Source organism: Prunus persica, chromosome G6 (genome assembly GCF_000346465.2).
Source record: "Prunus persica cultivar Lovell chromosome G6, Prunus_persica_NCBIv2, whole genome shotgun sequence".
NCBI classification, from domain to species: domain Eukaryota; kingdom Viridiplantae; phylum Streptophyta; class Magnoliopsida; order Rosales; family Rosaceae; genus Prunus; species Prunus persica.
In genome coordinates this window covers 1,840,461-1,865,752 of record NC_034014.1, presented here as the reverse complement: position 1 = coordinate 1,865,752, position 25,292 = coordinate 1,840,461, and the positions used below count along the sequence as shown (strand labels likewise).

Here is a 25,292-nt window from a genome sequence, read left to right as displayed (position 1 = left end):
CTAGAAAAGTAGTCTCTAAAACTTCATGAAGTGGCATTATACACGCACATAGTTGTATATGGATTATATATGAGAAGGGTCATTTTCAGACCCCAAAAAGGGGGAAAACACATAGATGATATATTTCTAGATATATATAGATTGATGGCGGTCAGATATTATATGTTTTGATATTGTTCTCGAAATGCTATTAAACCACCTCAATTTGGTAATGTCAGCACCTTTTATGCTTTCAAAACAATAATATTGACATTCTTAGAAAACCAGTGAACTAAATAAACTATCCTATTAAGCATTTGGATAGAGACTTTTATTATCAATGAGGTTATGTATGTTAATTTGATATTTATTGTTTCCCATTCCTTGATAGTTTAAACTTTTTAAGCTTAGGAAGTTATCAATTAGGTTCGAAACCCCATTTCCCCCGCGCATTTTCACATATTTCTCGTGATCACGTGAAGGAGGGTGTTAGTTTAAATTTGTTGTTATAGTGGTTGTCTAACTAATGTTTAATCATATGTAGGTCTCATCACGGTGCCAGAAACTTTTGATTTACAGCCAATCTAGAAGACATGGCTAGGCCAGCAATTTGCATACATATATACAAAATCCTATTGGTATAGGGCAGGGAGAGTATGGACCATGACAAAACATGGGCGCAGTTGATCATATTGTGTTTCCAAAAGAAAAGGCACGAAATAGCAAATATTGGTGCACTTCATTCATGCCTCTAATAAATTAAGTTATTTTAATTAAGAATATTATATGTAAAAACAGGCAATTAATTGCATGCTCTCGACAAGCCCTCGTAAGTTATGGGGGAGCTTCTCAATATCGATGCTAGCAAGTAAAAGATTAAAGATTAATTAACAGTATCATTTTATTGAATTAATGGGATATTAATATCCCTTAATTATATAGCATGTGCATGACATTGTCTTGTTTTCTGTATCCTAAGGGAGCATATAATTAATAATCATATTGTTTAAAATAAAAAGAATATTATTAGTATGCTAGCTCTTGATAAATAATTAAGGATCCTAGATTGGAGGGAGTAAGAAATCTTCTCAAATTTGACTTTCTCCATCGATTGATTCAACTTGGGCATATATAATTTACTCTATTTTAACAAGGAGTGACCATAATCATTACAACACCACAAGGAACATGCATAAAACTTATATTTCACACTATAAATGTTATAAAACTTTTTTTTATCAACCGAGAATGATGTACCAATTAACCTTATTGTTCCTCTGTCTCAATTCTAATTAGTTTAGAGATGTCACAATATATGTCACATTACTAATTTATACGAGACCGAGACCGAATTACTTATATAAGTGAGTCTCGTCTCGCCTCTATTAAAGATGTGGTTTATAGTGTGGCCTCCCAAATAGTATATTTCACAATGTCTAAGCCATACCGAACTAAAATTGTTATATTATAATAGGTTCGTCCGCAATTTTAAAGTGAAATCGATCTGATCTAAACCATGCCCGATCAATGAAAAAGTCGAAATTCAAACCCCTCCACTAATATGTTCATATTCTCTATAATAAATTAATATTATAAATATCTCTTGGTGCTGATCATATATCACTTGAAAATATATATATATATTTTTTTGTACAAATCATATATGAGTTGTACTTTCATATGCTGTAATTAACTTGCTTTTTTTTCCTCCTAGAAACCGGACGAGGTTGATCGGTCTCTTCTTTAGTGAATGACACTAGAATAGTTGACGATCTTTAAATAGTGGTTGTTTATCGACAATCATTAGATAGTGTTTCCAAATAATTAACTAGGAAGTAGAATATGTTGGCTCAGGAGAATTGAAAAGAGGACTTCGAGTATGAGGTAAAACATTCATATTACAAATTTCTTTTTTTGTTAAATTAAAATTAAATAAAAAAACATAATAGTCCACACAAAAAAGAAAAAGAAAAAGCGGGAGCTAATTAAAGATGTATTTTTTTGCTAAAATATGAATATGGTTTGAAGATTTAAGTTAAGTTGTATTCTTCTTTATAAAGAGGTATAGGAGTTTATATGAGAGCTTTACACGGAAATAGATATAGTAACCAATTAAGAGAATATCTCATAATTATATAATGATATGTCAACTATATAAAATAAGAAAGTAAATCCCTTAATTAATTAAGAAAATAAATCTCATTAATTAATTAGAAAGGCTCACATCAACTATATACAATAAATTAGTGCATATACGTCACTAATGCACAACTTGATAAGTAAGTTACATTATTCATAAATAAAACATTAAATTCGGTGGATATCAATATTAACAATATACTTGCCATGCAAACATAAAGGTCAAGGCTCATAATGCAGCGTATTTATTTTGTTTTGACTCCGAGGGAGGCACAAACCAGTTGGCCACAAGTGTTATGCCTATCACGTCATTTTGAGAAAACACCACAAGGAGAATAATTTTGGTTTATTTATATATAAAAGGGGTAGAACCTTTGTTTCATTAACTACACAAATTAATACCAGTGGCTCGTATAGAATTCTCAATGAATACCCAATATTCTTGCCAAAAAAGAAAAAAAAAGAAAAAAAAAAGAGAGAAACAAGTTGCATGACCTGATATCTAGTCTTGTACAATTTCACAGCAGCTACATGAGTAAGGAGGTGTTGAGATGGGAAAAGTGGAAATTGTTCTTCCTTGTTCTTTTGCCTTGCAAAGAAGAATTGACTCGTACATCTCCTCAAGGGGAGGGTAATAATTTTCTCAATTTGTCGAAATTTGTGAAGGAAAGTGAAGAGAGTGGCATTGTTTACATGCTAGTCTCTAAAGAAAATGTGCGGGACTCCGAGGCACCAGGTGTGGTACATTCTCTATTGGAAGAATTCAGTGATGTTTTACCTGATGATCTTCCAAGTGGGCTTCCCCCTCTTAGAGATATCCAACACCAGATTGACTTATTTCCGGGAGCAAGTCTTCTTAATAAAGCTCATTATCGCATGAGCCTTAAGGAGCATGAAGAATTGAAGAGGAGGGTTCTAAGCAAAGGTTATATCAAAGAAAGTATGAGTCCATTCGCAGTCCCAACTTTACTCACACCAAAGAAGGATGGAACTTGGCGTATGTGCGTCGATAGTCGTGCAATTAATCGGATTATTATCAAATACCGATTTCCAATTCCAAGGATCGACGACATGTTTGATATGCTCGCTGTTGCAAAAGTATTTTCTAAGATTGATCTTCAAAGTGGATATCACCAAATTCGCATCAAACTTGGTGATAAATGGAAGACTGCATTCAAGACCCGCGAAGGACTTTACGAATGGCTTGTTATGCTGTTTGGACTTTCAAATGCCCCAGCACATTCATAAGGTTAATAAATCAAGTCTTTCGTCCTTATATTAGTAAATTTGTTGTCGTTTAATTTGATGACATTCTTATATATAGTAAGGACAAAGATGAACATATTCCACATTTGAGAGTTGTTCTAACAACTTTAAGAACTGCAAAGCTTTATGTAAACCTCAAAAAGTGTTCTTTTGTGAGGAATAGCCTAGTTTTTTTGGGAGTTGTATTGACCCCCTGCAGGAATAAAATTTGATAATGAGAAGATCCAAGCTATCCAAAATTGGCCAATACCCAAAAGCTTGCAGGGAGTCAGAAGTTTCCATGGATTAGCTTTATTTTATCGGCGATTCATACGAAATTTTATTTCCGCTCCCTTGACTGATTGTATGAAGAAATGAGGGTTTGTTTGGATGCTAGAAGCTGAAGAAGTTTCCATATTGTCAAAGAGAAGCTGTCCAGTGCCCCCGTACTTGTTATACCAAACTTTGAGAAAATATTTGAAGTCGATTGTGACGCTTTGCATGTGAGCATTGGGGGAGTCCTCAGCCAAGAGGGACATCCAGTGGCTTTCTTTAGTGAAAAATTGAATACAGCAAAGAAAGAGTATTCCACCTATGATCTGGAATTTTATTCCATTGTGCAAGCACTTCGATTTTGGCGGTCTTGATTCAAAGGGAGTTCATATTGAATACAGACCATGAAGCTCTTAAGCATATCAATAACCAAGAGGGGTTAAATCGCAGACATGCGAAGTGGATTGCTTTTCTGCAAGAATACACATTTGTGCTAAAGCATAAAAGTGGAAGGTGCAATCAAGTGGCAGACGCGCTTAGCAGACGGGTGACACTTCTCAATACTATGCAAATCCAACTTGAAGGATTTGACTACATCAAGAGTCTGTACGTCCAAGATGAAGATTTTGGTGAAATTTGGAGCCCATGCAAAGAGGGTCCCCATGAAGATTACATTTTACAGAATGATTATCTTTTTAAAGGCAATTGCTTGTGTATTCCAAGATGCTCCTTGCAAGAGTATATTGCAAAATAGCTGCATTCTGGCGGTTTATGTGGACATTTTGGGAAAGATAAGACCATTTGCTTTGTGAAGGACAAGTATTTTTGGCCTGCAATATATCGAAATGTTATCCAATATGTGAAGAGGTGTCGTATATGCCAAACCAGCAAAGAGAAGAAACAGAATACTGGGTTATACATGTAACATCTCACATCGACCAACAGAGAAGGGGTGATGTGTTTTATATATACATGCCCACCTCCATCTAGCACGAGGTCTTTTAAGAGCTCACTGGCTTAGGAGTCATGGGAACTCCGAAGTTAAACGAATTTGGGCTAGAACAATCCCAGGATTGGTGACCCACTGGGAACTTGCTCACTAGTTCCCAGAAACAAAACCGTGAAGACAAGGGGCCCAAAGTGGACAATATCGTGCTACGGCAGAGCAGATCCGGGATGTGAGAGGTTGGTATCAGAGCCTCTCTGCCTTGTGGTACAAGTGTACTGACGAGGATGTTGGGCCCCTAAGGGGGTGAATTGTAACATCCCATATTGACCAACGGAGATGGGGTGATGTGCCTTATATGTGCATGTCTGCCTCTGAAATTGGCACTTAGGTGACGAGGGGTAAATTTAAAAGATATTCAACCAAGAACGCAACAAACTTCACACACTCTAGACCATGACCAAATACTCTTATGACTAGTCAACTGTCAGATATGAATTATACCAAACAATAACATACACAGAGCATACCAAGATGTACCTGCAAGCCTAGAGAATTACTAGTGACAACCTAGGCACTCAGAAGGACCCGTCAATCTAGGCATCCCCTGTGCTAGCAACAACTATGGTGAAAGTGTGTGAAGACAGCATACTCAAGCAAACACCAAACAGCTGAAAAAGATGACTAGTCAACCGCACAAACCCAGATGACTAGTCAACTATCAAGAACAGAAACCCAGAAAATTTACAGAGATGAAAACTAGAAATTGTTCACCCAGAAACCCACCATTGGGAAAAACTGGGGGTCATCAACCGACCAGGCATTCCACTAAGTATAAAAAGATTCTTACAAAGAACACTAGCAAGCTCAAGAAATTCCTAGGTCTATTTAGGAAGATGAGCTATACCTCCTTTGTGCAATCTTCTTCTCCAACTTAGCAAAGCTTGAAGCTCAGTTCTTCATGGCAATGGCAGCTCCTTCTCCAGCTCTTTCATCCCATGGCACTAGCTTGCAAGCTCTAACTCAAACCGAAACCAAAATTTGGATTCAAATGAGAATGACCAATTTCTTCAAGAAACCATTCTCTTGAAGAAATTAGTCATGAATCTGACCTAGATATAAATGAGAGATTATTCTATGTAGCTAGATGCAGATTCAAAGTCAAATGCAGTTTTTCAAGAAGAAATCATTTTGGAAAAACTCATAGATGAAATATGGGATGGTTCTCTCGAAGAAGAAGAAGCGAAAGATGGCAAGCCAAACTTTCCAAAACTTCAACCCCAAAAGAGACGGCTGCAAAAGAGGGAATTGATAGCATTTAAAGACAAAAATTCCCTTAGGTCAGAATACCCACATGGCAGCAGAGAGAGAAAGGAGAATAGGACAAAAAGGTTTGTTATCCAGCTGGAAATCCTACAGAGCAAGGATGACTAGTCATACGAGAAATAGATGACTAGTCATCATTTTATGAAAACAGTTTTAATGCCATGATATGCAATGCATACTTACCTTTGTCAAATTGCTTGAACCTCCATAGGATAGATGTTAGTTTAGGAACACCTAGAGAAGCTATTCTTAAACTAAGCTTGAGCTTGATAGAAACAATAAAAATCCTATTACAAAATTGTCAAGGGAAGCCAAAAGAAATAACTCAAAATGCATTCATTAACAGCCTCCATCTAGCAAGAGGCCTTTTGGGAGCTCATTGGCTTCGGAGTCATGAGAATTCCGAAGTTATGCGAGTTGGGGCTAGAGCAATTTGAGGATGGGTGACTCACTGAGTTGCTCATGAGTTCCCAGAAACAAAACCGTGAGGGCAGAGAGGGGGGTCCAAAACGGACAATATCGTACTACGGCGGAGCCGATCCCGACATGTGACAATATATGCCATTACCCGTTCCTGCAGCCCCTTGGCATGATATAAGCATGGACTTTGTAGTTGGTCTGCCAAGAACCTAGCGAGGTAATGATTCTATTTTTTGTTGATCGTTTCTCTAAAATGGCTCATTTCATTCCATGCAAGAAAACAATGGATGCTTCCTATATAGCCATTTTTGGGAGTTCCCATTTTTGGAGGCATTTGTGGAAGAGAATCGGTACTAATAGTAGTGCCTACCACCCTCAAACGGATGGGCAAACTGAGGTTGTGAATAGAACATTGGGCAATTTACTTAGGAGTTTGTCCGCAAAGAAGCCAAAACAATGGGATTCAGTACTTCCTCAAGCAGAATCTGCCTGCAACTCGAGTGTAAATCGTTCTATAGGAAAGACTCCATTTGAGGTTGTGTGTGGGAAAACTCCAGGCCACTATCTCGATCTTGTTCCCATTTCTAATCCTACAATAACCTACAAGACATCAGAAGATTTTGCTGTTTCAATGGCAAGGGTTCATGAGGATGTGAAGAAGAAACTTGAGGAAAGCAATGAGAAGTACAACGAAGCTGCCAATGCTCATAGGTGTGTGAAGATATTTCGTGAACGTGATCTTGTTTAGGTTTATTTGAAAAAAGAGTTTTCCATTTGGCGCTTATAATAAATTGAAGGAAAAGAAAATTGGTCCATGTCGAATTTTGGAGAAGATCAATGACAATGCTTACAAAATCGAGTTGCCTTCGAGTATCCGTACCCATCCTACTTTTAATGTGCAAGATTTGTTTGAATATCTTGGTGAATTCAATTCAAACTCAAGGGCGAGTTTCTTCTCACCGGGGGAGTATGATGCAGTGCACTAAGGGAGTTGTTTAATGACTGATCTATTATTGGTGTAATTGGGAAGTCAAGAAGTCTTGGGTGGTGCAGGAGAATAAATTTAGATGCATGATACATGTATCTTAGTTAATATTTGAGTCCTTTCATTTGCTTCTGTTTTAGCTTAAATAAGAGTCTGTAGGCTATTATGAAGGGGATCAATTATTAAGAATTTCAATTGGAATATCAAACAGAGATATGCTCTTTCTATTATCAAAGACACCTTCTCTTTGAGCGTCTTATGTAATTTCGAGCTATTTCGCATCATCACTTTGTGTTTCATCAATCACAATACCGTGTGGCTAAAGAAACACACATAAAAACTGTTTTACAAACCTACATTATTATAGGGTTTAAATGACAGTGGCATGTCCGTCAATAATTTGAGTTTTATAACTAGAAAGATTAGAGAACACAGAGTCTCATAGATGTACCCAAATGACTAGAACATAAGGGAGTCACAAACCACCAGGCGTTCTGATCAGTTCAAGTCTCAGCTGATCCAGCAGTCCCGTTTGACAAAAACGCCACCCCCCAAATTCAAGCAGATCTTCAAATCCCTCAATGACCTACAGAGGAAATAATGAATTTTCTTTTTTACATTCTCTCTAGAATAGCTCATCATAGATCAAACCCCAATATAGCAAGAAATAGCCACTCAGTCATTCCATAAACCATAGCCCATTCCCATATGAAACTTGGGTTCTTCGTTGTACCATTTGCAGGACTCTGATTTCTTGAACTTTCATTAATTCCAAATCGTACGAAATTAACTGCCACCGCATAAAAAAATAAAACAAAACAAAATTAACATGCATGTAAAGGGCATCTATTAAGAAAATCACTTCAAGCTAAACTGGACTAGGAAATAATCAGAAGGATTTGAAAATAATATATGGCATTTACCTTTCATTTCTTCAAGAATCTGTTTACTACTAGCAGCCACAATTATGTGTGAAATTAAATTCAGCCACTTTGCAGACTGAAGGAAACAATTCATCAAAAGTTGCATACCCTTGCAACCAACCATTGCTCTCACAAAACTCTAGAGGATATTCCTATAATCAGTTTCAACACACTTTTGATGTAACAGTTAGAATGGATAATGAATGTGTTTGCTTGTTTCTCTATAAGTGTAAAGGTTGCTATTAATGAATTTAGATACAGATTCAATCACTTCAATTGTTAATGTGGATTAACTATACCTGATATCACCATCCATGGAAGCATGCTTCACTTCTTAATCTGAGGACAACATAGAACTGATCACCAGTCAAAGCCTGAGGTCTGTGCTCAATGGTAAACAAGGACATCCCAGTTTGTGAAATTGCTCTCACAAATGCCATATTTGCCGTTACAGTTGGAGCACACCAGTAATCACCAGTACCAAAAACAACCTTATTCTTCAAAGCCAGTTTTCTAGTGGTTGGAAGGTTCATCATGCGTTCAGAAGGACTATCAGGAACAACCCTATACCAGTCCTAAAGGTTATTAGTGCAGGATAATACAAAAAAAATTTATATATGTATATATATTTTAAACCATGATTAACCATGGATATATAAGGGAGCAAAAATCATCAAACAAAATGTCAATGAAACTCGAATTTTTTCAGACTGGCTTAACTCTGTTTGGACTTAATGCAGATTGCAGCTAGGGTTGGTTGGTTCTCACAGTCTCACAAATGTCTACTATGCTTGTTTCCCTATTTCTACAATTTTTTCGTTTCCTATATATATGGAAGAAGAAAAAAACCCTATAGATATGCTTAATGTCCTACACTGAGGGCAACATAATCTATATACTTTACCCACCTTGGAAGCAAATAGCCCCTCTTGTTGAAACCATTCCTTCCAATCCATACTTTGTATTACGAAAAATCGGCCTAGGGGGCATGGGCGGGTCTGGGTGCCAGGGTGGGTCTGGTTCTTTTCTTTTGTTCTTTAAGCCTACTGCCTAGCGATTTTTCGAACTTATGCACTGCAGGGCTGGTCTAGGCGGTGCTGGGAGGGTCTGGGCGGCGCTAGGCGGGTCTAGGCGGCGCTAGGCGGGTCTGGGTGGAACGAGGCGGGTCTGGGCGGAGCTAGGCGGGTCTGGGCGGGGCTAGGCTAGTCTAGGCGGGTCTAGGCAGAGCTAGGTGGGTCTGGGCGGAGCTAGGCTGGTCTTGGCTGGGCTAGGTGGGTCTGGGCGGGTCTAGGCGGCGCTAGGCTGATCTGGGTGCCAGGGTCGGTCTGGTTCTTTAGGGTTTAGGGTCTGGGTGCCAGGGTGGGTCTGATTCATATGGGGAGATGATCCTGACCTGGTACTGACAGAACCTCCACCTGATGTTGGTAACTGAGAAGAAGGTGCGATGGCATGGGTAGCTGGAAAGCCTTTGGTGATAGAGGAAGTGAATGTGAATCCACCACAGGCAATGGAGACAAGGATCAAAGTCGTCTGTACCTCTCTCTGTCGCAGTGACATCACTACCTGGGAGTCTCAGGTACGCTCCTCTTCTTATTTTGTCCTCCTCTTTTCCCCCTTTCTTTTCTTCTTCTTATCAACACAAATAGAGATAGAACAATATTACTTTTCCTTCAATTCCTTTTTTCTTGTTTCCTACTTATTGAACATCGAGGAAAATAATCATTATCTGGCTGGGAAAATTCGTTGTTTAACTATTATTACTTATGGTTTCTGTCAGACCAAGAAAAATTAAAACTTTGTTTGTGCCACTGCCAGATATGCTTTCGTCTTTCCGGATTGATTAATTTTCTTGTAAAACAGTTGTTCAAGATTAGTCATTAAAGTAACTGAGAAGAAGTAAACCTTTGTTTAAAAGTAATGAACATATCCATGAATTAATATCCTGTTTAAATTTTTTGAAATTCAGATCTATCAGGAGCTAAGTATCAACTGACTATTCATCTAAAAGTTATCCATGCATGTTGATACCAAAAATAGGATTATTTATGGATACCCCTTGATGGTTACTGAACATGGATTCTCCTTAAAGAGCATCTTCTACCTTCTCCCTCACATTATCACACGAAGCAGGAGAATACTCCTATTTCATCCATACCGCCGTTCTTTCAATGCATTTATACTTCCCTGATAAGAACTTAGGAAAAAGGGTGCTGAATTTATTCATGAGAATACTGGTATTTCATCCTACTCCATTTCACCCTGTTATTTTGCAGGCTATTTTTCCTCGAATATTTGGCCATGAAGCAACAAGGTGAGTTATTTCCTTATTTTTTTCATCTACTTATATTTTATATTATAGTACTAGCTATCTTATGTAAGATTATCATACCATAAAATTGTTTAGTCAATTTCGTAGTTAATTTTTTATATTCTAGATGTATGCCTTGCTTGTAACATGTGTTGAGCTAAATTGGAACTTCTATTGGATGCTCAGGTTTGGGTTAGAGGTGATACTTGAGGTATAGAAGTGAGGACAATGCTTGGCTCCTCACTGGTGAGGAAGAACTTTTTCCTTCCTACCGAGGTGTCACACTCTCCATTTTCTCTTATTATCTTTGCAACAATAATTTTATAGTTAACAACAATTTTATATGGTACTCCCCACCATTTTCAACAATTCATGCTTTTAAATTGGTGATTACCTTCATCCACACTGGTGAAGAGCCAAGCATTGTTCTAGGAGTGATACAATCATGTGTGTTGAAGATAACCATGTTATACTGAACTATTGCTTTTGTGATACACTACAACACCAAAACTGACAGGACCCGTCCCGAAATTTTCGGAAACCGAAGCGGACACCGTCTTTGTTCCGACATCTTCCCGATGCCGGGCCCACTTACTAAGAAACCGAGACTTTCTACCAAAATTTTGGCAGAGTCTCCCCTATAATTTAAGCAAACTCAACATAAATTTTCAACCTGCAACAAACATAAAATAAAAATCTCAACCAACAGCATGCTTTCATACTTCAACAAGTCATACTAAAATGGCCTCCGGCCTCACAAGTAAAATCTACCATGGACGATAACAGAGCATCTACTGAATTTAGATTACAAGAACAGTTGAGTAGAAGAAATTACTCAATTCCTAACTAGGAAGATTCACAGTTCGAGCCTCGTACACCACTTGCACACTTCTTGGAGCGACTACTGACTGGGAGGGACAAAAACCAGATTTGCAATTAAAACAATATAGTAACCCCACCGTGTAAAGATAATGCTCAATTCAGCAGGTTCACAATTCAATATTTAATTACTCAAAACATGATTCATTTATAACTCTTCAAATACAAATCATCTCTTTCACAAACCCCATTTTCTCAAACTTACAACTCCTGCCAAACCACTAACAAACTCTAATTCTTCACTCACTCAACTATGCATATACATATAAATATATATATATATAAATAACTATACAAGGCTATACGATATACCCATCACACTACCTAGGTACTAGAGAAAACAATCCAACTGGGGGATCGTTTGATTAGTCCGCAGGATTTCCAAGTGCTATCATGCGTCTAGGGATGAGCGTTCCAACCGGGGGAGAAAACTCCAAAGTTCCCACACCGGAACATCCAATGAAAGGACCCGCCCCGAATTTTCTCAAAATCCGAGACGAACCCTTTGCAATTCCTGACATCACCCCGATGTCAGGCCCACTTACTAAAAATCGAGACTTCCTGTCGAAATTTCGGCAGAGTCTCCCCTATAATTTGGACATTTCCCAAAATTTATACCTGCATAAAAACGCATTTAATATTCCCAACTGGCAGCATGCACAATATAATTTCATGCAAATTTTCATAAATGGCCTTCGGCCTTCCAATAATTCTCAAACAACTACCAAACAATTCAAATACAAAATATGACTAATATTTAGTCTGTGGCTGCACCTAATAACCTTAGGCTGCCTACGTACCCTCCTTGAGGGATCAAGCCACACGTAGTTCTTCCCTAAAAACCCAATTCCGCACTTGGGCGATATCTTATTTCATTTATCTGTATTTCACATATTCTCCCCATACGCCGGTACAACCAACGCCACGTATGGGGCCTGTCAACACGCCGAATAACCTACGCCAAGCGGGACCTAACTTTCACTTGGTGGTGCTTGTAGTGAATCCAAAATCCGAGGAGGTACCTACAGTAGTGCGTATAGCACTCCAAACTGACATTCTAGACTCTGTTGTACCCTTGTACAACCACCTATAATTATATTTATATAAATTAATTCTTATATTGTGTAACCCTCCACAATAGTCTAGCTCCCGATAATCTCCCCCGGAAGGGTGAGATTACTCCGGGAAATTCACGGTCAACCAAGGGTCAAACTACTCTAACCCTGGTCAAACGGACTTGCAGAACTCACGACCTCCAATTTCCGATCCGAAAGTCTCTATGGGTTCTACCAGGTATAGGACACTTGTTCTGCGAGTTTGGTTCAGATCAGACGGTCGAATTTCTCACGATCGCATGATCTGACGGTTAATATAAAATATAAACTTTAAATTATTATTCGGAACATCCGGGGCTCCGATTCACGATCCGTGAATTCCTACATGATCCTATAAATACCTAGATTAACATATATTAAATTTGGGACCATCCGACGGTCCCAACCTATCGAACCCGGATAACGCATAATATGCGATTATCCGTTCGATAGTCAAATGACGTCCGAATTGAGATCCGCGAAATCCTACGCACTCGTGACAACCTAAGGATCTCATCGGAATACAGTGCTATTTTTCTACAGTGCCCACGCGCTGCCGCACGCGCCGGCAGCGCGTGGGTGCCCAAAGCGATAACGCTTCGCCGGAAAATCTCAAAACCACGGCTCCAAACTCCTACCCTAGGTATAACACCCTATTTGGAGCCACTTTTGTTCTTGGACCTACCCCAAAAAGTGGCCGGAAATGGCCGATCACGACGGCCGAAGTTCGGCCGTTTTTCAATTTGAAAATCGAGTTGTCTACGCTAAGAATCGATCTAATCCTACCCAACCATCAACTAGAGCAGCTCGAGAGGTTCAAAATCCATACCTGGGTCGACGGAATTGGTGGCCGGAGGAGGGAGATCGGCGGCTGTGAAGATCCGGCGACGTCGACCGCTTCTTCTCCAAATTCCGGCGAAACCGCGGGGGTTGGAGGCGGGGGCTGGCTGGGGTAGGAAGAGGACGACGGCCCGGTCATTTTGGTACCGGTCCCGTCGTCATTGGTGGCCGGAGGAGAGCACGGCCGGCCAAAACGTGGCCGGCTGTCGCACGCTAGGGAGAGGAGAGAGAGACCCGCGGGGGAGAGAGAGAGAGAGAGAGAAAAAAACCAGATTTTTATAAAAAAAATCCCATTTCGAAATATTTACCATTGTGCCACTGGGCTTCTTTTGACCATATCTCTCTCGTTACAATTCCGATTCGAGCCCACTATGTGTCTATGAACTCATCTCAGTACGACCTATCCAAAAATACAAGTCGCGGTCCCAAACTCTCTCCGGTTAAAAATATGACTAAAATGCCCTTAAATAATTAAATAATTAAATAAGGGTTAAATTTGGGGTCGGGGTGTTACATCCAACGACATGTGTAGCTCCCAAACTATGTCCTACGCGCGCAGATTGGATCATCACACACCGGAACATCCAACGCCATGGGTGATGACCCTAAACACTATTCAGAGTCTTTCCATACGCCGGAACATCCAACGCCGCATATAGAAAGTGTCTCACACGCTAGAACATCCAACGCCGCGAGTGAGACGGATAACCTATTCTTCCCACACACCGGAACATCCAACACCGTGTGTGGAAAGTCTAATACTGGGGAAGGTACTTACATAGTGTAATCATACAACTTCTCTCAACAACCCCTCATAATCAAGTTCTTCCACAACACCCTTCAAAAACTCAAGTAACTCGTCTATAGAGAATATATATATATATACATATATATATATATATATACTTCCCCACAACCATTATAAAAATACACTCTCAAAACTCAAAATGCCAAACTCACAATATATTGCCAAAGTGCAACATCAAATTCATCTCATGAATATAATATATTCAATAAGCCATTAAAAGCATTATGCAAAAATCATTCATCATTGAAAACAAAGTCCACTCACAAATATACCCACGCTGCCTGACCACGTGAGGGTCCTGCCTGCTGAGTACGTGCAGTCGAAACATCTATTTCGATATACGACCCGTTAATTAATATAAAATTACGTCGAAGCAGAAATCACAAATTAAATGCTTAAATCCCCAAATTCCCAATACGTGTACGTTGAAGGAGGTATCCTAAGGTCCGATTACAGGTTTAGGAATCGTTCACGATTTTTACGGTTATCGCTAACCCACCAACTTTGCATTATTGAATCGAAACATCCGGGGCTCTGATTCATAATCCGTGAAGTCCCGTACGGTCCTAGGAATACTTAGAACAACATATTTTAATTCGAAAAAGATCCAACGGTCAGAACCTATCGAACCCGGATAACGTACAATATGCGAAAATCCGTTCGATAGTCAAACGACATCCGAATTGAGATCCGCAAATTCCTATGCGCTCGTGACAACTTAAGGATCTCATCAGGTTAAATTGCATCTTCACCAGGCTCGCCCACGCGCCGCCACATGCGCCAGCAGCGCGTGGGTGTGTAGAGTAATTCCGGTGACGGAAAAAACTCCACACCCGAGCTCACCCTTCCTATCCTAGCTTCTACTCAAGGTCAGGATCACTTCATTCCACTACGGGAAGGTCCAATTCGGGCGGCAACCCGCCGGAATCTCACTTTGAAATCTGGCCAAAACCTAGGTTTTCTAATCGATTTTCTAGACTTCAAATCGGTCCAAACCTATACAACAATTAGCTAGAACTCGGAAAAATGATGAGAAACCATACCTCACTCACCGGGTTTGGGCGGCGGAGGCGGCAACGCGACGATGGGAAAGCTCCGGTTCAAACCAGTCGAGCTCGTGGCCGGAGTTCGTGGTTTCTGACGGGGAAAACCAGCTAGCCTTGATCGGGACGTTGAGACGAGTCGATCGAGACCGGTGGCGTGCCTGGCCGTGGCCCGTGCAGAGAGAACCAAAGAGAGAGAGAGTCCGTGTTGGGGAGAGAGAGAGACTGAGGAAAGAAAGAATCGAGTGCGCGCGAGGAGAGAGAGAGAGCTGAGGTGAAAAAATCTGACTTTTACCAAACGTTTCGAAATATTTACAAGTTTGCCACTGATAAAGTTTTTATCGTAACTTTTTCGTTACAACTCCAATTCAAGCCTACCGCGTGTCTACGAATTTGTCTCAGTACCGCCTACCCAAAAATACCATTCGTGGTCCCAAAATCCTTCCGGATAAGAAAATAACCAATTTACCCCTACCCTACGGGTAAATTCGTAATTTATTTTAAATTAATTAATATAGACATTAATTTTGGAGTCGGGGTGTTACAAAAACTTATTTCCTTAGGTTTGAAGTAAAGGACAGTTTCACTTGTATAAGAAATACAAAAAGGCGTAGAGAAAATATCAATAAGCTTTGAATGGTTTGTAGGGTGAGGATGATCAACTACTCCACAGTGCTGTGATATTATATTATTATTGCTAATTAGCTATACTTCTTCAGGTGATATAAGTTCCCAATAGCTATTTTTCAGGATTGTCGAGAGTGTTGGGCAGGGAGTTACTGAGTTTACTGTAGGCGACCATGTGCTAACAGTCTTCATTGGAGTGTGCGGGAAATGCAGGCAATGCACATCAGGTAAAAGCAACATATGTGAAGTACTGGGGCTGGAAAGGAGAGGTGTAATGCGCTGTGATCAGAGGACGCGCTTCTCCATAAATGGGGAGCCCATTTATCATTATTGTGCAGTTTCAAGTTTCAGTGAATATACAGTGGTGCACTCCGGATGTGCTGTCAAAATCAGCTCAGTTGTGCCTCTGGAGAAAGTATGCCTTCTCAGTTGTGGAGTAGCTGCAGGTAGAGTTTCAAATCATGATATTGCCATCATATCACATGATACCATGACCATTTATTCTTTCACTGTATTTATGTAAATACATGCATATGATAAATGCATACATACACATATAGCTCAGATATGCTATACAGGTGTAGCTAGAAATTATTGGTATCGGATGGAAGTTTCTTTGCGGTGACCAAACTAAATGACCTGAAAATAGAAGTTTAAATACTAGAATGTGAATGAGAATCAAATAGTAATTTCGAGTGGGAGCATAAAAAAGCTAAAGCACAAATAATCACTGATGTTTGAAATATTGCACCTGCCCTGCACATAGGTGTATAATTTGGTTCACGTATGCATGTCGGTGTTTGTCTGTGTTCACGTTGTAATAGAGGAATGAATTTTCCGTTCATGATAAGTTTCTTCACAATTAAAATGCAAGGAATAATATATAAAGGCTTCCTTTGTTTTGGAGGTGATGGGGGATAGGGAGGAGCAGAAGAAAAGGAATCTGATAGCCCTCACATGCCCCTGCACGTAGTCGCAAACATATGTAATTGCAATTCTTGATCAAGGAAAAACGTTGCTGACATATTTTGACATATTTTTAGGCTTGGGTGCAGCTTGGAATGTTGCTGATATATCTAATGGATCAAGTGTGGTGATATTTGGTCCTGGGACCGTAGGCCTTTCTGTTAGTGCAGAGACTTGTTAACAGTTTTCACTTTTCAAATATGACAGCAGCATGACTTAAACAGTAATGATTTCTTGTATGATAGGTTGCACAGGGTGCTAAGCTTAGGGGAGCATCTCAAATAATTGGTGTTGACACTAATCCTGAAAAGGGTGAAAATGGTTTTTTTTCTTATTTTCTTTTTCTATCTGGAGTTCTATGGCACAAGTCCCTAATGTATTTGTTGGTAAATAAGTGCTCTTATTTGTACAGAAAAAGCTTTTGGAATTACAGCATTTATCAACCCTCATGACAGCAAAGATCCTATTCAACAGATAATGTTGAAATAAACAGAAACAACCATACTCACCCGCCCCCCTCCCAGATGAGAGTTCTTATTTATTGAACTTTACTCATTTGGATCTGGCGTTTCTTTGAAGGGATGGGGGTTGACAGTTACACTTGGTGTGCCAAAAGTGAAGCCGGAGGTAACAGCTCATTATGGAATATTTCTTACTTGAAGAACATTGAAGGGATCTCTATTTGGAGGATGGAAACCTAAATCTGATCTCCCTTCATTAGTAGATATGTACACAAAAAAGGTAATACTAACTAAAACTTCATTGAAGCTTCAATAAGTCCAATCTCCCTTCTAATATTAAGTGTCCTTTTCCCTCCCATTGTTGTAAAATTTAGTGTGTCCTCGTGTAGCTGGAAAATCTACTGACAATGTTTAGGCCTAGTTCCAAGGGCATGCCCAACAATTTATCATGTCTAGTTTGATAAATGTCTAATGTACAAACTTATCAAATCATCTTGTTTGAAGTAGTAGGGTTATAATCTGAATTTCGCTTAGTATCAAATTCTTAGGTTGAATTTATAAACCATCTAGAACAAGTTCCTCCTAATCCTTCTCACTGTTATATCTTCTGTGTTAAACTATTTCTTTCTTCAGCTTTAAAGGTGTGTATGCTAAGAAAGCATGCCAATTTGCAGCCAGTATGATGCTAAATTCTTTTGTTTTATTTCATGTTAACTGTTGATCTCTGTTTTAAACAGCTAACATGTTCCCATTGACCGATCATGATTATTCTTCTAGTTTAAGAAAAAAATATTTACTTGTTTAATCCACAAAATAAAATGCACAGCCTGTTTGAATTCCAAAAAATCTACCTGCAGGAAATCCAAGTCGAGGAGTACATAACACATAACCTGCCATTTGAAGATGTCAACAAAGCTTTCAATCTCATGAGAGAAGGGAAGTGTTTGCGTTGTGCCATCCACATAGAAAAGTAATTTCTCTTCTTCTGTCATATTGAAGTTGCCTTGCATGGATACACGTGAGAGAGTTAATTGTACAATATTGTTCTGATAAAATAAAGTAAGTTTCATCTGAATTCTAAAAGTGGGTTTATGGAGTAGGATCATCTGTGGGCAATCTACTAGAAGCTCAAGCCTATCTCACATAACCAGCCGTATTACTTGTTTGTTACTATGTTAAAACTATTCTTAAAGTACTTATGGGCATGTACACTAGCATTCTATGGGATTTGAGAAGACAGTTTAATTCAATCTTCTTGGTCATACGTGCACCGTGTTTGATGGATGAACAAAACCCATATGGTTTGAAGTAGGGGTGGGCATCGGGACCGGAAAACCGGAACACCGAACCGAACCGGTGAAAAAAAACCGGAAAAAAAACCGGTTGACCAAAAAAGTCAACAAACCGGACCGGAACCGGACCGAACCGGTTCCAACCGGTTCCGGTTTCGGTTTTACATCTCTCCGCACCGGACCGGACCGAACCGGACCGGTCATATATTTTATATTTATATTTTTACAAAATTTTAAAATCTAATGCCATATTTTAACTTTTATAATCACTAATTTTCCAAGTTCAACTTCAAAAAATTTCTAAATGTATGAATTGGATTATGTGTTCATTTTTAAGCTAAAAAAATAAGTTATTTATTATAATTTTTTTATAAAAAAAATTAAAATTTTTTTATAAAAAAAAAAATTAAAAAATTAAAAAATTAATAATCCGGTTCAAAACCTGAACCGGTCAGAACCGGACCGGAACCGGTTAGAACCGAACCGGCCGGTTTTTGAAATTTTTTTTGCCTAAACCGGACCGAACCGGACCGGTTAAATAATACCGGTTTCGGTTTCGGTTTGAGGTGAGAACCGGACCGAACCGGACCGCGCCCACCCCTAGTTTGAAGTATCAAATTAACATGAGAGAGAGTTTCCTTTCTTCTGTTTTTGTTAAGTACAAGCGATAGTCTAAATTAAAGGGGAGAGAGATTTCTCACAGACACCCACACACAACTGATGTCATGGAGGTTCAAACCTATGACCTATGATCTGCAAGTCAAGACCATTTTTCACTGAGCTAAACTCCGTTGGTGTTTATGGTGTAAAATGACTACCACACCCTTGGAAATGGTGACATTTGCCAAACCCATGATTTCTTTTTATGGAAAAACTAAGAGATGAAGGCAAATAACTTTTTTTCTTTCTTCAAATGTTATGTTTTAATGTTTTTAAGTTAATTCAATTTTTTATTAATTTGAAAAAGGTTTATAGGTTTTTGAATGACCAAAAAATGGTGTATAATGTTTATTTAACTGTAAACTTAACGGGGCTAACAGTGCTAAATATGGGGCTAAATTGAAAACACATAGACTAAATTGGCCAACATGGTAAAACATAAGAACCATTTTGACATTTAAGTCTTTTAATTAAATCCAAATTAAAGTTCAGATGAGGAACGCTATTTCTTTTGAGAAAAAAAATAAAATAAAATAAAGACATAGGTTCAAATTTAATATCTCTCCTATTCAATTTCTAAGTGTTTGCTTTTGCTAGCTAACTGCTGGAATTTCGTAGGAGCACGTTAAGTTGCAAGTGTCTCAAAACTAGATCTTTTGTAACAGACAAGGAAATGTGGTAGTTCAAGTATGTGTTAAGTGTATGCTTCTTTCTTATTATAGCTTAGCTGAACTACCATACCATATCACATCGTCCTGGTGTGAAGGCTCCAATTGCATGACCATTGTTATTGTAGGTATACGGGTCTTGTTTTTCTTTTTCTTTTTGAGAAATTCTATGATTGCATTCATAATTCAGCTAAAAAAGTCACTAGCCTCAAAGGGCTATTACAATAACGGAGCGGTCTAATATCAAAATTAAGACAATCTGGTGTGTCTCCACTAAGGATCAAGCAGAATCAAAGAAACTCTGGCACAGGCATCCCAACTAAGATTGCAAACTTAGAATAATAAAAAAGAGATAAAGCTTGAAAAAATCAAGCCATAACAATACAAATAAAACCCTCACAAAGGAGAGATGAAAAGCTCTCACAAAGAAGAGATGAAAAACTCTTACAAAAGGAGAGGTGAAAACTACACAGAGAACCCAAAGAGTCTCTGCAACTTATTCCAAACATAAAGAAATTGCAAAAAAGATGGTGGTGGAGATCCGATGCTGAAATGCAGGTGAAGATTCGACGCTGAGCCGTAGCCGCTTATAATGGTTGGATGAAAATCATAACAAAACTAAGACCAATAGGGAAAACCTTTTGTCTCTGAAAATGGGGGAAGAGGTGAAAGGAGGAAGAGAAGAGGGGAGAGGGGGGAAGAACAATGGCTTCCTCCCAAAAAACCCTAGCCCCCTTTCTCCCAAAAAACACTCTTAGAGCCTTCCTCCCTCAACGTGATTAAATTTTTTACTCGATCACCAAATTCCTTAAAACAAAGATATACGCAGTCTCGAAAATAGTTGATGTATTTACCCATTACAAGATGTGTATGTTATGGTAATATATATTTAATTATATTACCAATAATATTCAGGGCATAAATTGTGTTTACTTACACAATACAAGGGCTTAAGAAACCACCATATTCGTTTTCTAAAGCTTGAGAAAGATCCCAATGAAAGAGTGTGACAAATGACTTTATACCTATACATGTACCATGATGAGTAAAGCAAATTAAAATTTTGAATCAATGATATTTTATGACTGCATGTAACTCTTGATAATTCAATCATGATCAAGGTGGGATGATTTACCATTACGTAAGAGATCATTGATAATATTGTTGTAATATCTAATTCTCTCATGTTCACGCCTCCACTTAACTTTCCATCTAACAATTAAAACAAAACAAGAAAACAAGGAAATGACTCAATATTTAAACAGAAATTGATTAAAACAATTTTAACTATACACTCCGGCCATTCCAAATTTAATTTGATTCAATTATTTTAATTAACTATTTCAAATGAGAAAAAAACAATTGTTAAACTATACTAGACAAGGGCCACATTACTACTTCGGATCCAGATTCTTTGTCTGGATTGTATCTGTTAGGATATGCTTGACTTCGAATGTAAGACTGCCATATCATTAAAATACAATCAAAGGGTTAAAAGCTAAACACGTCACTTACGCTAGTAGAAAAAATTGACAAACAAAAGCTAAAGGCTGTTTTAACACTCCTTCAAAAATATGTACCCTCAAAACCCAAATTCTGAAACTCGAAGAACTCTCATTGTATTTTGATTCCCACGATCATAAAGAAAGTTGGTTACGCTTTGCTTTCTTCTCTCACTCTGATGTTCAAATAAACTATGTTACTTCATTTCCAATCTGATCTTCGGGATTTCTCCAAATTTCTCTCAATCAAGAATCCGTTTTTGTATTGTGAGTAATGACACCTACCTATGGTTGAAGGTTCTATTGTTTTTCGGGGAAGGAAGTATATTGATTTAGTCTGAAAACAAATTAGCCAAACGGAAAAAGATAAACATTCTAAATTTGTAGGGGGGAAGGAAAAAGAAAGGGACATGGATTGTCATGAAACTAGAAAATAAGAATGCATATTTAAGTATCAGAGTTTGGGTGGGTTATGTTTGTCAGAATGTGAAGGTAAAAAGTCCAACATTGGAAAGTTGAGAAACCTAACAAGGGCTTATAAGGAGTTGGGCTACTCCCCCAATAGCCAATTGGTTTTGGGGTGGATCTCAACTTCCTTCAATGTTCATATTTTAACAATTGGATCTTTCTTTTAGTGATGTGTCAAACTTATATTAAAAGTTAAGCAAATCATGGTTTGCTTCTCTTTTACATGGCGCCTCCTGATTGGTCGTTAGATTTATTTGCTCCTATAGGTATAGCCAAATGCTCCGAGATGAACTTCGAAAGACACTCAAAACAGGGTTGAGTAACAGAGAATAAGGGGGGAGGAGAGCGATGGCGGAGCCACTCCTAAGTCTGGAGTGGCCCTGGTCTCCTCATATTTTGATCTCTCCTCTATTATATTATATATAACATATAAAATTTGTAATAAATAACTTATAATTTAAGTTAAAATTCCCTCTAAAACAAATTAGACATGACTAAATTATAAATATTTAGCTCTAAACATGTAACTATTGAATACTTCAGTATTTTATATACTTGTATTTTCTACTTCGGCCCCCCAACTTTACAATCCTAACTCCGCCTCTAGAGGAGGGGTTGTGTCCTCCTCCTCCTCGGTATGTATACAAAAAGTGAAAGAAGTACATATGGAAGTGATATTCCAAGCACCTCATGCACTACTTGAAATGACTCAGTGCAATTTGTAGTGGACTATCTATTTTTAAACTCTAGATTACTACTTCGATGTGGAACTAATGACACTATGGCTTGTATCAAGCCAACTACACCAAATCTTTCAATATGTATACAATCATATTTAGGTACAATATTTATCTACTTGTTTCAAAAATTACTAAGCAGGCTTGATAGTTGATATTTGACGGGAAAAAAAAGGCTAGAAAGTAGAGATTTATATGAATCTTATAGATAGGCTCAAAAGCAATAAAAACAGCATACTTATTTAAAAAAATTATACCAAATTAATTTAATTAGAAACAAACTTAGTTAAAAACTTTATACCAAAATAATAGAATTAGAAACAAACTTATTTAAAAACGGTCATTAGTTTCTTGTTGACTGAGGGGTTATTAGTTATACCAAAAATAGCACACACAGTTTTTGTATGGTTTTCAGGTTTAACCTAGCTAGAACCACAACTCTTAGTTAAAATGAAAACCTACCCTTCTTAACTATATATGTAGATGTATATACCGCGTAAACAGTTGGAAGACTTCAACCTGAGAACTTATTATACAGTTGGAGGACTAACTATCATTATATAAATCTCCCCATTCAACCCATTTCCAACACCCAAATTACTACCCAATCCAATCTTTTCTCTACACTAAAAGACCAAAACCCTTATTCTCTTTCTGTAAAACCCCCAAGCTGACACAAAAAAATGCCTGGGAAACGCCCGCGCTTTGTTCGTTCCTCAACCAGCTTTTACGACTTGAGTTCTCTCCACGAGCCCCTGCCGCTGCCACCGCCGGAACAGCGGCTGAAGATGAAGCCACCGCGCTATCCCAAGAAAGTTCCCATGGAAGAGGATGATGCGTCTCCACCGGCATGGTCGCCCAATATGGAGAACGGCCAAGGGCAGAGTGGCAATTTCCTTGATAGATGTAACTACTGCAGAAAGATCCTTGGCGAGAAAGATAACATTTATATGTACAGGTACGCCTAGTTGTATATAGCTCCGCCATTTACATATTGAATTAAGGCACCCCTTTCTTGACAAATGTTGATACATCTGGTTCTTTTTTGAAAGTGATGTAAATGGGTAGTTGAATAGTTGTTTGTGTTTGGTTGCTGAGAAAATCATGGAAAAAACAATATGTAATCACTAGAGCATAGATTCTACGTAAAAGAGTCTTTCCACGTTGGCTAATTTTCTACAAATTATGGAGAATAATGATAATATTAATTGTTGATGTGAATATTGCAGTTCGTTGCGGGCATTTTGTAGCCCTCAGTGCCGTCACAGACAAATTGTTGTGGACACGGTCAGGGGAAAGATTGTGTACCAGTCGACCACAGAAACCGTGGCTTGGAAGAGGAAGATGAACAATGTGATCAATCAATGAGGAGTCTTCAACAATGAAAATAGAAAAGAGCCATAGCTATAGCGAATAGCACTACATTTGCATGCATGGCTGTCCATTTTTCATGATAACCGTGCCTTTTTTTTTTTTTTTTTTTTTTTGGGATTAATTGTTCATCAAAAATTTTATTAAAACGAGCTACAATTTGCTTATTAATTCACGATTCATGTGGTTAGTAAACTTAGTTCATCGCTCGTGAAAAAAGGGATTCATTGGAGAAGTCGTTTTGAATTGGCTATCTTAATTGGGCTTTGTCCAGTTGTTTATAATTCTAATCCAAAGTGAGTGCAGGCGTGATTTTGCAGTACATAAGCCCATATAACAAAAGTTGAGATATTCCTTTTAAAACTCAATAATATAAACAATAGAAGCTCTCAACCTTTTTTGTGTGTTGAAAATACTAAAACATATCTTAATGAAGTCCAATGAGCGTTGCAACAACCAGTCACATGACCTGCAAAACATACAGTGTAAAACAAGGGAGAGAATAGCACATAGCTCTAAGAAAAATACACTGGTCATGGATCATTCGTGCTTTCGTAGGAGTTTCTACGAGTGTATTCTATGTCTGGGCTCACCAAATCAACACAACCATATTTGTGTCGTTTTATTCAATATGCATAGAAAAGACACCTTTAAAAACTCCCTACAAAACCACGATTGATCCGTGGCAAGTAGTGTAGGGTTTTTCTTGAGTGAAGCTTTCACAAGAAAATGGTTTTGCGGACTACGTCAAAACTTTGGTTGCATCAAGAATTCCTAATCATATTCAAGTCTTGGTGGACTTTTTAGACCCTCTTGTTGCGGATTGCATAAGCAAGAGCATGAGAGTTGATATACTTATCAATCACGAATTTGATTGACTAAAATTTTTAATTCATAGGACTAAGCAAGGGACCTGAGAACATGTGCTAATTTGAAAATAGTCCGTATCTTGCTTAATTACAATATTAATTTCTAAGCAAGAATTTATCAAAATTAAAGAATTCAGCCCAACTAATGGAATTTCAACGACTTTGGTTAACTTGCACTTCAAAACAAAATCTTACCAACAAACCAAATACTATACTATATACCAATAAATATAATTGAACAGATCAAGTTGATGAAAAGGAGCATTTTAGGTTCAAATGACAATGCAACTTATTATTTCTTTACTAGAAAGGAAATTCCAATCACTTTTTAAACACGTTGCTAATTATTACACTAAAAATAATAACAGCAATAATCATATATAATGCCATTGCAATTCTTTAATAATAATTATTATTTTTTTTATTATTATTATTTTTTTTTTGGAAAAGGAAAAAGATTAGG

At 38.1% G+C, this 25,292-nt stretch overlaps 1 protein-coding gene and 1 pseudogene across 1 annotated transcript; both read left to right on the top strand.

Moving 5' to 3' along the window:
• LOC18773958 lies at positions 9,681-18,236 on the top strand (annotated as a pseudogene).
• Positions 23,376-24,135, top strand: LOC109950047 (protein MARD1-like). Its single transcript, XM_020567588.1, has 2 exons — positions 23,376-23,547; positions 23,819-24,135. Exons 1-2 carry the CDS (start codon positions 23,378-23,380, stop codon positions 23,955-23,957), a joined length of 309 nt encoding a protein of 102 aa, XP_020423177.1. The 5' UTR covers positions 23,376-23,377; the 3' UTR covers positions 23,958-24,135.